Below are 13,366 nucleotides of genomic sequence, written 5' to 3' on the forward strand. Positions count from 1 at the left end.
TTAATCGCCCAGTCTGGACATCTCGCTAGTTACGCCATGGATTAACGTGCGCCCGGCGTTAGATACGCCTGGCGTATCTCACAGGTCTGAACGTAGCCTTAATAAGAATACTAGAGCGCTAACTGCAATGTATTCGATTTTCGAAATACGCAGAGCTGTGTGTGTGTACCATCCAAGATGGCTGCAATAGATTCAGCCAATCAAATTTCGGGTAAGCACTATTATTTTTAATGGCGCCCTCAATTTACACAGAAAGTTCAGAGAGCTAGTTACCCGTATGTTTGAAATTCGAGCGTTGCGGTCTATGGGTGTAATGTACACGATTTAATTTTTTTTTTTTTTTTTTTTAATAAGATGCTCTACTTGGCCTCTTTTTGGCTACGATAATTTGTTAATATCAATACTAATTATCATTAATGAAATAATAGTCAGTCAGAGGGCTTATTTATGGTAATAATATGTATACTAAGCCTGAAGGTGGCAATTTCCTCCGGCGGCCATCTTGGATGGTACACATACTCAACTCTGCAATCGCCATCTTGTCAGCACTCTAGTTGTTTAATAGCTCTATGGTTCAGATTCAGTTTTTGTAATAGCGCCCCCAACGCCCATTAAAGTTTGTGTACTCCCACGGGGGCGTGTTCAACAAGATTTCAGTTTTTCCAAGTTCTACCTTACAAACACTTCAAAGTAATAACCCCCACCTCGGTGAATACATGAAAAAACTATCAATTTACACTACACAATAAATTAATTGATAATTATATAAATAATACACAGAACAACGCATACACATATTTACACTGACTGCGTTTGATGATTGTATGTGTCAGGTGAATAAGGTGTTTTACCGCCGTGTGAAACCAGCACAGAAACGAAGTGTGTATATAGCAACGAATACATATTTTGGCTACCCACCAATGGCTACTAATGAGTAACGTAATTCTTTTCTTCGTGTGGGCAAAATTGATGAGTACTATAGTAATGTATATAAATTATAAATTGCATGCCTAATAATTTGTACCGGTATTTCTTAACACGGCTTTCAAACCATTTTATCTTTTAGGAAACAAATGATTGTCGGTATCGATTCAGTTTTATCGTAGATGAATTAGACTTAGCAGAGGCGTTAACTTATAAGACCACGATAGTTGCTTTTATTAATTGTATTCTTATAGCAACTGAAGATATCGAGCAGAGAGTCAGACTGAGAAATGAATTTATAGGTAAGTTCTATATTACCGAAGAGATTTCCATTTTGCGACAATGTTGCGATCCACACACGATTTTTCAGAGGAAGACCACATTTGTTCAAAGAGTAATTACTACCAGGAGTGGACCCAGCCCGTTAAGAAAGGGGGAGGGGTGAATGTGCGGGCAGAGCCTTAACCCTCTAGCACCTTCGTTAATTTGGGTTGTAGGCCTATTTCATTGATGTTTATTTTCTAGAGTGTATTTTTTTTTAATAAACTTTACAAGAAATTATTTTTTACCAAAAATATGGGGTGCACAGTCTATACAACTCATTCATGCACCTCTTTGTATCATCCGTTTTCATCTTTTGCAGCATCAATAACACAATAAGTATTTCTAAATTTGTTCAGATTGTGTTTTTAAAAGTTTCTTGTTAGATCTGGAAATTAGATTGATTGTTTTGCACTAGACAAACTTTGCCTGATCTGGAAATTGACGCGCGCTCTGTCTAATGACGTTCTAGCATTCTATTTTCTCGAGAGGAATGCGTTAAAGGTATCCATTTTGTAGAAAAATGTGTTTCACATTACAACACCAAATTGATATTCGTCATCTTCGTAGATTTGGTCTGTAGAATGCCCTCTCTAGAATGGATATTGGGACGAGCGAATTAGTGTTTGAACTCGTTAATTGATGGAGAATAATTACTTTCCGTGCCGTGATTGACATACAAGTTGATTATCACGGCTCAATAACAATCGCGTTAAGGTCATCACAACTATGAACAACAGATCATAACATATTTAACCGAACGGTTCCAAACCACAGTCTTTCAGCTTGTTTTGCAGTTAGCCATAGACAATAAACCTGACAGATTATAAGTACATTCACGTATCAATTTATCGCCAACCGCAGTGGTTATTTGAAACATACCCAATGTACGTGGTTAGATTCGCAACAGGGGTGGCCAAGCGGGTGATACGCAAGCTTCGACCGCAATGATCTCATCGGCTGTCGCCAGGCTTGCGCCTCCTTTCCCCCGTGACCTAAACAACACTTATTCATGGAACAATAGCGAAGGGTGGCTTACACCTTCCACGAATAGATACCCATTTAATTAGATGGCTAGACATCGCTAATAAGTAGCGATATACAATATTAATAATATTTGTTTGTTTGACACAATTAGATACCAGAGCTATGACTAAGACATAAACGATATATTTATATCATTACCAAACTTTTAATGGTTTCGTTCGTGGTTGGTGCATGCTGAGAACTTCATCACAAAACAGAATTGACAGACACTTTCGTACATTTTTAAGAGGTTACTAAAGTTGACACTTTTCACGTTTTCACACATTACATAAGGTCTATATATATCGACATCATCACCATTTATCATCATCTTTATTATGTTCACGACCACCACCACCGTCATCATTATCAGCATTATCAAAATCATCATCATCATTTTCTTCTTCATCATCTCCACTACAACAATAATCATTGTTAAGGCCCTGCCCCCCCCCCCCCCCTAGATGTGTATAAAGAGTCGAAAAAAGAAACAGAAAAGAAACAAAGAAAAAGAATTTGATAGGCCAAAACACCCCAGAGGCTATTTTTGGGCGTCTAGAAAACAAAAATTTCGCGCATGCCCCCGAACCCCCTAGGGTGTTGTTATCTCGTTGCATTATCATCATCATTATCATCATCATCATCATTTTCACAGTCAACAACATCTGCATTATCAACCACACAGTGGTCATTATCACCATTGACTTTGTAAATTTTTGTCATCGAGATCATTTATACTGTACAACCAACAACCATGCAACAACCAACCCAAACTACGATTCGATATCAACAACGAATTGTCACATGTTTCGCTATTGATCCCTTGTACACTTTCACCAACCCATACACACTAATGGGCGTGTTCCGTAACCGAGGTTGTGTATGATTCTAAATCTACGTTGTAGGCCCATTTTAACTTATTTTCAATAAAATTTTTGAAAATGTTATAATAGTGGTACCACACTATATTTTACCCTGGGAATATTCATGGAGTAAATACTGTATCATATTCATAAGCCTAACTGTTCTTTTAGGTGGATCGATATGTACACAAACGAAATTGACACAATCAAGAAACTATCCATGACACAATGTAGGAAGGCTAGAAATAGACAGCAACCCACGAGTTCGATAGATAGACGCGGGAGGTGCTTTGTTCTACTTTCTCAAAAAATTGTTCTGAACAAACACCGGGGTCTTGAACCCTTGGCGAATGCACGCTATAGAACTATTATTTATCTATGGCTAAGCACAGAGATCTTAGCCTATCGGGTGTGATACAGGGGAAATTTGAGCTAAATTTAGACGCCTGACCGCTAGGTTATGGTAAATCTAAGAGTATGTTATTGGCTCCAGGGAAAACAACGCTTCGGTCAGTTAGTCCACGGTTGGTCAAATCATTGTTAGGACATAATTATTGGTCGTGAAATGTGTGTCGAACATGGATTGGCCAACCAGGTCGCTGACCCCAAATTTGTCATATCCAATTAGGCAAATTTTGTCGGTTCCCAAAACAAAGAATTGATCGCTATTCCCAATTGCAACATGAATACCAGCCGATGGTTGTAGGCTGCTGTATACTTCCAGAACTTTCCCATAGTTAGCGAATGATTTACAGTAAAATACTTACTTCCTTGTTTACGGCGCAATATCGCTGTCTCTTATACACATCTGATGTGTATAAGAGACAGTCTGTAGAATGCCCTCTTAGACACATTATGGGATATGGACTAGTGTGGCAGAGATGAGAATAAATGTAGGCATACCTAAGGCGGATGCAGAATTTGACGGCAGGCGATCCGTGAGTGTCCACACAATATTGTATTGCAATATTCTTCTTAATACAATTTAGGAGGGGGGAGGGGCGGTGCGATCGCACTGCACCCCCTGCATCCGCCCCAGGTAGAAGTGCCGCGAACTGCATGCACTTCGAACTAACCGCTTTGTAGTTTCCAAAATACAAACAAGAACCTGTGTGATTTCAAAATCCATGTAGAGCGCAAACGTGGCAAGGGTTACGGGTAAATCACTTATCGTAGGCCAAATTGGGACTTCATCGTTTACGACTTGTCATACATCTCGTATTGGTACTTTGGTCTGATTTTCGTAACTTTATGCTATAATTACCAGGGAGCAGGTCCTATAAATGGAATATGGTAGTTTTGGAGGCGTGAAAGCGGGGTGGCAGAGGTGCGACCTGCACCACTGTCTCGTGACACCTATATACATCGCTTTGAATAGTATAAGTTACTAGAAAAATTCACAACACAAAAGAAATATGCTGAATAATACCTTACAATAGTGAGGAAAACTGTAAAGTTTGTCTTAAATACTAATTGAATCTGAATTGCACATTGACTAACGAAACACTCGAAATAATTCCGGATGAAGAGATTTCGCGCAATCCAAACTTCGTATCATTTCGACCACGCCCACTCGCGTTGACGCGCCAGTCGGACAAAAGGTAGGTGAGCTCAAACGTATAATTCCTTACGGTTTGGAATCAATCAGGTAGCTAAAACCTCCGGTTCGAATCGTGCTGTACCGCATCGTTTCATAGTGTAAATAATTAGTGAGTGAATCACCCAGCTCTGGAATGTTTTCTTGTAATATTTATGTTGTTTTTATTCCTCCTGAATTCAATTGCGCATTTTTGAAACGTTCCCTTTCGCTACATTTCTTGTTTTGGTTGTCCATCGTCGACTTGTCCCGATAAAACAAACTGAGATCGATTTACAATGAAAACAGAGTCAATGAACTACGAAGTTGGGCAGTGATTCTTTAAAATAATCAAAATACGGAATGCATGATAATAGGTTACTCCTGATTAGCTAAACGTTTCGAAATGTCAATAAATACAAAAGTACTTAATTAAATTATTATTATTATTATTATTATTATTATTATTATTATTGTTGTTGTTGTTATTATTGTTATTATTGTTGTTCTTATTACTAAAGTACATGCCGGGCTAGCACTTCAATATGTATACAATAGATATAGGCCTGTCTAGTATAATAAGATAAATGATGATGAAAATAGTGATTACGGTGATTGTAAATTGTGAATAAATGTTTCAGATATTCAAACATAAATAATATATAAAATTCGCCGCGCGGCGCTTATACGAGGGAGGTGTAAAAATAATATTTTTACATCTTCCTCATGCTTATACAATTTTGGGGATTTCAGTGCGGCGCTAGATTCGAGAGCGGCGCTTATAAAAACATTAGCGTGGCGCTTTCCGTGCCCGATCTTACGTATTCCCGTAGTTCAGTAGGCCGATCATATAGGTCCTATGTCATCGTAAATATACGTTTATAAAGAAATGCTTGTATCTTCCTTGTTTTATTGCATTTTAACAGTATACATTGTATTCAAAATTATGTTTCTCAAAGTCTTTCATTACACACAGGGTAATATAACTCTTGATTAAGCGCTGCGTCGCTTATTCGAGAGCAGTGCTAAATCGAGCATTTACGGTACAGTATTGTATTAGGCCTCCCATGGCCTACGTATCAACATAGAGCTTTGCTCTATGGTATCAACTAATGCCTATTTTAACTGGCCTGGCAAAAAGTCAACGTCAAAGTAATAGGCCTACAGCCCCTCACACACGAGCTTGCGCTCGGACAACCGTTATCATGGACGTATCAAATTAAACCTCCATGGTTATATCATGGTTATATTATCGACACAAAATTAAAGCGATAACGGTCTAATTAACCATGAATTGGAGGACCAAATGACACAAACACATTCTCTACCATGATTGATGTAGTGTTGATAGGCTGCTGTCACAAGACGTCCATTCATGCTGTCGTTGACCTTATAAGGCGAGCCAGCTTCGAAATTGACAGAAGACTCGCGAAACCAGGCCAGACGATAAATGGCGAAATTCCAATGGGTACCTTGGCCTAATTTCCTGATTCCAAACAATGTACCTCTAAGAGTGATTAACAATAAATTTATGTTCACTGATTATGAATGTAGACAAGACATGGTGGACCGTTCAAGGGCATTGTTCCCCGTGGAATCGTCTTTCGAGTCGCAACGATGTTTTACCATGTTTACGTGATATGAACGAATTTGCCAATTTGCCTTGTATGTATCAACAACCCTTCATTTCACAGGCGTACAATTTAGAGTTTTCGTTTCCTTATTTGAACATTTTAATAATAATAATAATAATAATAATAATAATAATAATAATAATAATAATAATAATAATAATATTAGCAACAACAACAACAATAATAATAATAATAATAATAATAGTTATTATTATTATTTATAAAGCGCTTTACAACTATGATCATAGCGCTGAACATTATTAAAATTATGTAGGCCCTACATGGGAGTTGGCTTTGGTTTTGAGTTCACCGCAATTCCACATAAGCATTTGCTAAATGCTCTGTATTGATTATTTAGGCGTATACCGATATGCAGTACAGATTAAATTGCTTATTGTTTACTTAAAAATAGGACTATTTAGTTAGTGACTATTATTTAGTTAGCTACTTTTATCTTTTAAAATTCAGAACACCCGCTAATTGTCAGCAACTCTATCCAAAACAATCGGTAACGTTGTCCAAATTTTCACTGACTTTATCTTCACTCCAATAAGAGATTGGTGCTTGTTTTCGTCTGTTAACGTATGTGTGAAATTAGCCCTTTTGACGGCTTGTTCAGCGCATGAATCTGTACACAGTACGTCTTTTCTCACCCATTTTAACACCGAAAACAATAAAAAAAACAAAGACAACAAAGTACAAGGTATGCTTCGTCTGGGCTACGTTCAATTTCCTTACCCTTGACGTGTTTCAGACAGACTATCACCTTGTCAACTTGCAAATCTGTGTCAAGAACAATATGGAAAAAACTCCTTTGTTTTTTTACACAATATAATCGAATAATGAACGTCTTTATACAGTCATTATTCAATCGTATTATAGATATAATAGAACGTTTAAGGCCTGATGAATATCGAACAAAAGCTCTGAAACAAATATCTTTGTTTATGTCGATAAGCGAATAATTAATTATTTACCAAAGAAAAAAATGTGAGATATAAATACGCCAACAAGACCTACCTACCACAGGCTGTGGTTTGGACGTTTATTAGGCCTCTCTCCGATTGATTGTTCTTTGCTACAGGGAAGTGTGTTAATTACTCCCTGATCATACATATAATTTGGAAATAAAACATGCTAACAATTGCATGTCGTAGCGCAACAGCATCAACGACAGCTTCAGGTGATCATGTTTTAAGGTCAGAACACAAATAGGTTTATGTCTTCATGAAGAATCATGATTCTTTGATGGACTTCATCACAAATGTAAATTATCTCAGAGTAGAAATCGGGCCTAGGCCCACAATGAATTCAGTATAATAGGCCTACTTCAATGTCACTCACTTTATTTTCCTATCGAATGAAGAAATTACACGTGCACAAAGAGAATTATGATAAGCAAGGACGGCTAGGCCTATACCTAATTTGTTGCCACAGCCCTGTCGTATCACAAGGCCTATAACAGGTGTCTTTTGAATGTTTATTATCTGATTTTGATTTATGTCTTTAGGTTAAGTTAATCCCCTGTGCAAAAGCGTAGATATGGTTTCGAAAGCGGCTGATGTGAGCATATGCTCGAGGAGGGTATATCTCTATTGATGATGACAACTTAATACATACTTCGAAGGCCTTCAGTATTTGTTAGTTTTTTTTTCGAAGAGTGTGCTATATGAATCCTAACATGGATAAGAATTGTAATACAAATTACCTAATCTGTCAAGAAATTACGTAATTTGCCGTTTCAAAGCAATCTCATTTGTTAAAGTCATTTCATGCCAAAAGTCATGTCATGCCAAAAAAAACCAAACGTAATGAATATTTCATTCGGCCTTTATATAGCAGGCCTTCTCTTCTTTGTTTATTCCATCGGGAGACTAAATTACAGTAATAACAAATTTCTATCCTAGCTACTAAAAAAAACCCCCAAAAAACAGGCTCTTTAAGTTAGAAATTCTTTATTTAAAAACAGCTACTGTTTTTTGGCCACATATAAATATATATATGGTACTGTAATGATATAATAATAACAACGATTTGTAAAGCGCAAACATCACCACCAAAATCGGTGCTCAATGCGCAGTAATTGATAGATGGGAATTAGAAAAGTAATAACTTTAAAACAGAAATCGGCATGACCCACGATTCCCTTTGTTGCAACTTTGTTCTTCGTTCTATATCTAGTTCCGTTCCCATCGGATAATTCGTGGAATTCTAATAATCTGTTACCGTATCAGAGTCGTTAAGATGAAGAACTATGTGATATCTAGGGAGGATCTCAATAATTTGCTTGTTTTAACCTGTAAAAACACATAGCTTTGTTACCACAATGCAACAATTTACCTCTACGGCGAGTGCGTACTACGATCGCCAAGTTCATCTGCCCTCGTTTCATATCATATTCCTCGGCAGCTTCACTCCCGCTGAGCACCGATCACCAATTAGGTACTGGCGACCAAAACACACTGACGACCAGGGAAGAAAAACACAAGCTTAGGCCACAAGGAGACAGACTGTGATCACGGGAAGACGTAAATGTCTGCCGCTGGATTCTCTCAGAATGATACCATACAACCAAGGGTGTCCTCATTCTTGACGCATTCACACGATATATATTGACGCGTTCACACGATGCATTTCATTTAGCATATATAATTTTTTTTGCAAAGATAACTTTTAATATGACGCTTATCCTTGTTCATCCTGATTTTACAGGTCTGAAGCTTTTGGACGTTCTCAGCAAACTTCGGTAAGTTTAATTTATTTTCTTGTCTGTTTTAAACATTTGTTTTCTACCAAAAATAATAGGCCTATAGGAAACTCTCTAAATATTAATTATTTATCATAAAAATAATTAATTAACTTATTGTCGATTGAAAGAAAAAAATAAGATTATAAACTTCCCGAGGTACACAGATCATTAGAGCAGTTTGGCCTACTTTTCGATTAATAGCAAAAACATATCTGTTATTTTTAGACTTGTAGCTATTCACCAATTGTTGAGATTGGTCCATACAGAGAAAATTATGTTGAACCTTGTGAGTGTATTTGTAAGTTAAATTAAGTTGTGTGGTTGAAAGTGCAGTACCGGTACCAGGGGGGTTAGCCTTTGCCTATACAATAATAGGCCTTAAGTCACTGTCTGACGTTGGGTTGGTGGGGTGTACGTTTACTGTATGCATATTATGTACGTTATTTGTGTGGGGAGGGTGAGGGATGTTTATGATTTATTTGAACTCTAAATTGTATTTTCTTTAGTTACGTTCTTGAATTTTTGTTTAGCTTTAAATTGTTGTTTTCCTCTTTGTTCATTAGTTTAACTTTGACTGCGCCACTTTCTTGTATGCTGCCACTGTTGTAAAAATGTAATGTTATATTAAATTATGAGACTGACCTTGATGCTGTAGTTGGTTCGACACTTTTTATAAAATTTTCGTTGAAGGGCTATGATTTATACGATTGTAAACCCATAATGTTCTTTTTGAGCACTGTTATTACTATTTATCTCTTTGTTCATATTTATTATACGCCTATCTATGCTATACATTGTAGCAATGAAAACTCAGTAGGCCTAAATGATTTGGTTGAAGTACACAACGATTTTACTATTTGGTCTATATGCTTTTTTTGCAGTAACAATACTAAAATTAGTTCTATTTGGCATCATTATTTTCATTCTTGGATGAACTGACTCATCCAACTAAAATGTTCTAAACAATCTATGGCTATAAGCAAACGCCCCCTATTGTTTGCAAATTGAACGGAGATGATGTTTGTAAAAATTTATCCAAGTTAACTGTGAAAGGCCTACTCATAAATTGATTGTATTGATAGGCCTTATATTAAAATATTAATAACAATGATCTATACTAGGGCTTTGCATCATATGGCCAACACAACAATCTCGGTTATTCTAAACATTAGCTAAACTCTATTTTTTACCTCCGCTGTTGAACATGGTCATTTCATAAGCCTGTGGCACAAAGTGCTACCTTCTCTGCTCCTTGGAGAGATAGTAGATGCTGCCAATAGCAAGGAGGGTATTTCCTTCCCCTCCCCCACCTCCGTCGTCCGACGCCACGACGGGGACGTCGGGCCAAAAATAATAATTTTCCTGTCCAAATAATGTTATATTTATTGTTAATCCCTAATATTATGGTGTAAAAGCACAATTTGGGTCATACATAAAAACTGTCCTTGGGTGGGTACGGTCCCCGTTATTTTTTAAAATTCCGGTACGGTTCCAAGTATTTTTTTAGTCCTTGACCGAGACTCTAGTCGGACCCTTGGTTCGGACCCCTGTCGGACATTTCGTACCCACTATCGGAAATTTCTTGAGCCACCGCTGCATATTAGGTTACCTTATCCTAATGGTTTATTGAATGAAAACTCACATCCGTCGTCAGCTGATAAGTCAATCATTCCGTGATTTATTGCTGTAGTAGGAAACGTGTAGATTACGATATAATCAGTAGTAATCGCTTCCCATTAATTAATACAATACAGCCATGCCCATCTCCACTGTGTCAAATTATTAAAGATGTACTGTCAGTCATAGAGTAAAATATTGAAAATTTATTTGTGTATTTTATTACGTTTATTATATACAGTTAAAAATAATCAGAAAGAAACCCCCGTCAATTAACTGAAGGTTATTATGGCCTTCGTGTATTCTTTGCGTATTGGCTGGTAATTGTATGGTGACCAATTTAAAGAGTTTCTTAGTAAAATGTAGGTCAATGGAAACAATGAAAATCTTTCTTTTTTCCGATTTGTTTCTCGGTGGAAGTTAATAACTTGTGTCATCCTTTTAGATGGTCTATTCTAGACGACCTTTGAGATGTTTGTGTGTGTGGGGGGGTTGGGGATTCGGGTGGGGTTCAATCCACCAAGTAAATATATGCTTGAGGTGGGTAGTTTTGGTAGTGAACCTTAAAATTGGGCCAAGGAGGCCTACAGTGAATACAGAATGGGACTGACCGACCCTGATTTATGAATCACTGTGTTTATGTTGGCCTAGGCCTAATTATTTTTTGGACAATGCCGGACATAATTATTATTATGAATTTGATTCTAATAATAATGATGATAATAATAATAATAATAATAATGATAATAATGAAAATGATGATGATAATGATAATGATATTATTAATAATAATAATAAGAAAAATAATAATAATAAGAAAAATATAATAATAATAATAATAATAATAATAATAATAATGATATTATTATTATTATTATTATTATTATTATTATTATTATTATTATTATTATTATTTATTATTATTATTATTACGGTACCACCTGGTTGTGTAAATGGATGCCTGACGGTTTTCAGATTTCGAGATATTATGCCTAGGACTATAAGACTATCTAATAATAAAGACTTTGTATATATTTAGGTCATACTCTAGACAATATACTTTGTATATACATTTGTAATGTAATACTATTTTAATTCGAAAGTTGGAATAATATCTACAGGATCGTGAGAACAAATTCAGTGCTGTTCAACGCACGTTTCTAAATACTATTTTCGAATTATATATAAAGGTGTCAACGTTATGGGAATATGTTTCAAACTAAGATCATATTCCGTTGTTTGAATTGTTTCAGTATTCTTCGATAATAAACCACTCGTATCGGACTACCACTCACGACTATCGAAATCAGCCGTGTGAAAATTTCGCGCAGTTGGAGACCACGAGCCTACTGCGCACATGCTGCGCGCATGATGAGTCAATGAAACAAGTTCGCACTATTATGTAATCGTGCGTGACCGCGCGTTCATCATCGTGAACCCCAAAAAGCAACTGAACGGAATAATAATCACTATCCTTGAATTTTACCAAAAACAACGAAATTGTAACATCTGACTTACTTCCGGATTATATAATCGTTATCATGGCCATAAATCAAAATTTTGACAATAACAATATATCCATAAATATTAAGACGAATTAAGCCTTCATTATAAATAGACTGGCCATTTTTGCCTTACGTGCGTTACCTAGAAGTTCGGGCACAGACAACCTTCAGGAATATTATTTTGAAATTATCGTAATTGGAGTAAATGACAGTCATGTGGCACAGCTGCGACCCGGGATTGGGGTGGATGTGTTTCTCAAGGATCAGTTGCCTCACAGCCCCCGAAGGAAACAACTCATTACGATAGCGGACCTCCCACCCAGTAGGCCTAAATTTCTAAGCGCGGAACGTTAGTTAGCGCTCATTAGCTGCAGTTGTGATGATAATTCTGCGGTCGTCACTCTTTAGCCGGGTTGGCGTCACGAATACCGGACTCTGTTACGATACGAAACGATGGAGCCACGATATTCAGTGACAAGGGATGATATTTTTATGCAGACAATCAAAATGCCAAAGCCGAAATTAAGAATGCCATGTTGAATTAATTATTACATGCGGCCAGGTTTAAGTTTCGATAATATTTTGACCGTGTAATAAAACGACACCATTCGATAATAGCAATGCATAGGCCTACTCCATAAAATCTGAAAATTAAACTGTAGGTGGCTGTACGTACACAATCAGGGGCGGATCCAATAGGGTGTATGGGAGGCACGGGGAAAAGTGCCTCCCCATTTTGATATTAAATTTGTAAAATTTCAATGCATATCAGTGCTATGTGTTACTCACTTATCTATTCTGAAACTGTTGTTCCCCTCCCCCCTCCCCGTTTAAAAATTAATGGATCCGGCCCAGCTCAATAACTTGTGATCATATTCATAACATATGTACGAAATCATCAGACCTGCGAGGTATAGACAGTGTCCTTGGCGTCTGGGAGAATTTAATGATGGGGAGAGGGGAGGGGGTGTTGGTTAGCCATTCCTCCCTTAAAATATGTTTTGCTTCCTAGTAGGCCTATACCGTACTCATTTATACTCCTAGTAGAGAGAGATGGAGAGAGAGAGAGAGAGAGAGGGTCTACATAATATATAGGCGTAATGTGTCTTGCATAAGGACTGGAGATAGGCGTGTAGGCATTCCTATTAAGA

At 37.0% G+C, this 13,366-nt stretch overlaps 1 protein-coding gene across 6 annotated transcripts in view; it reads left to right on the plus strand.

Moving 5' to 3' along the window:
• LOC117112242 (inverted formin-2-like) overlaps positions 1-9,145 on the plus strand; it is a 48,989-nt gene extending 39,844 nt beyond the window's left edge. For all 6 annotated transcript variants that reach the window (XM_033255309.1, XM_033255313.1, XM_033255314.1 and 3 more), the window contains exons 4-5: positions 1,067-1,226; positions 9,057-9,145. In XM_033255309.1, the coding sequence (XP_033111200.1) occupies positions 1,067-1,226; positions 9,057-9,094 (198 nt within the window). In that variant the 3' untranslated portion in view covers positions 9,095-9,145. The remainder of the gene's footprint in view (positions 1-1,066; positions 1,227-9,056) is intronic.
• The last annotated feature ends 4,221 nt before the right edge of the window (positions 9,146-13,366 follow it).

Source organism: Anneissia japonica, unplaced genomic scaffold (assembly GCF_011630105.1).
Source record: "Anneissia japonica isolate Jap-2015-1 unplaced genomic scaffold, ASM1163010v1 scaffold1537_len634075_cov158, whole genome shotgun sequence".
NCBI classification, from domain to species: Eukaryota; Metazoa; Echinodermata; class Crinoidea; order Comatulida; family Comatulidae; genus Anneissia; species Anneissia japonica.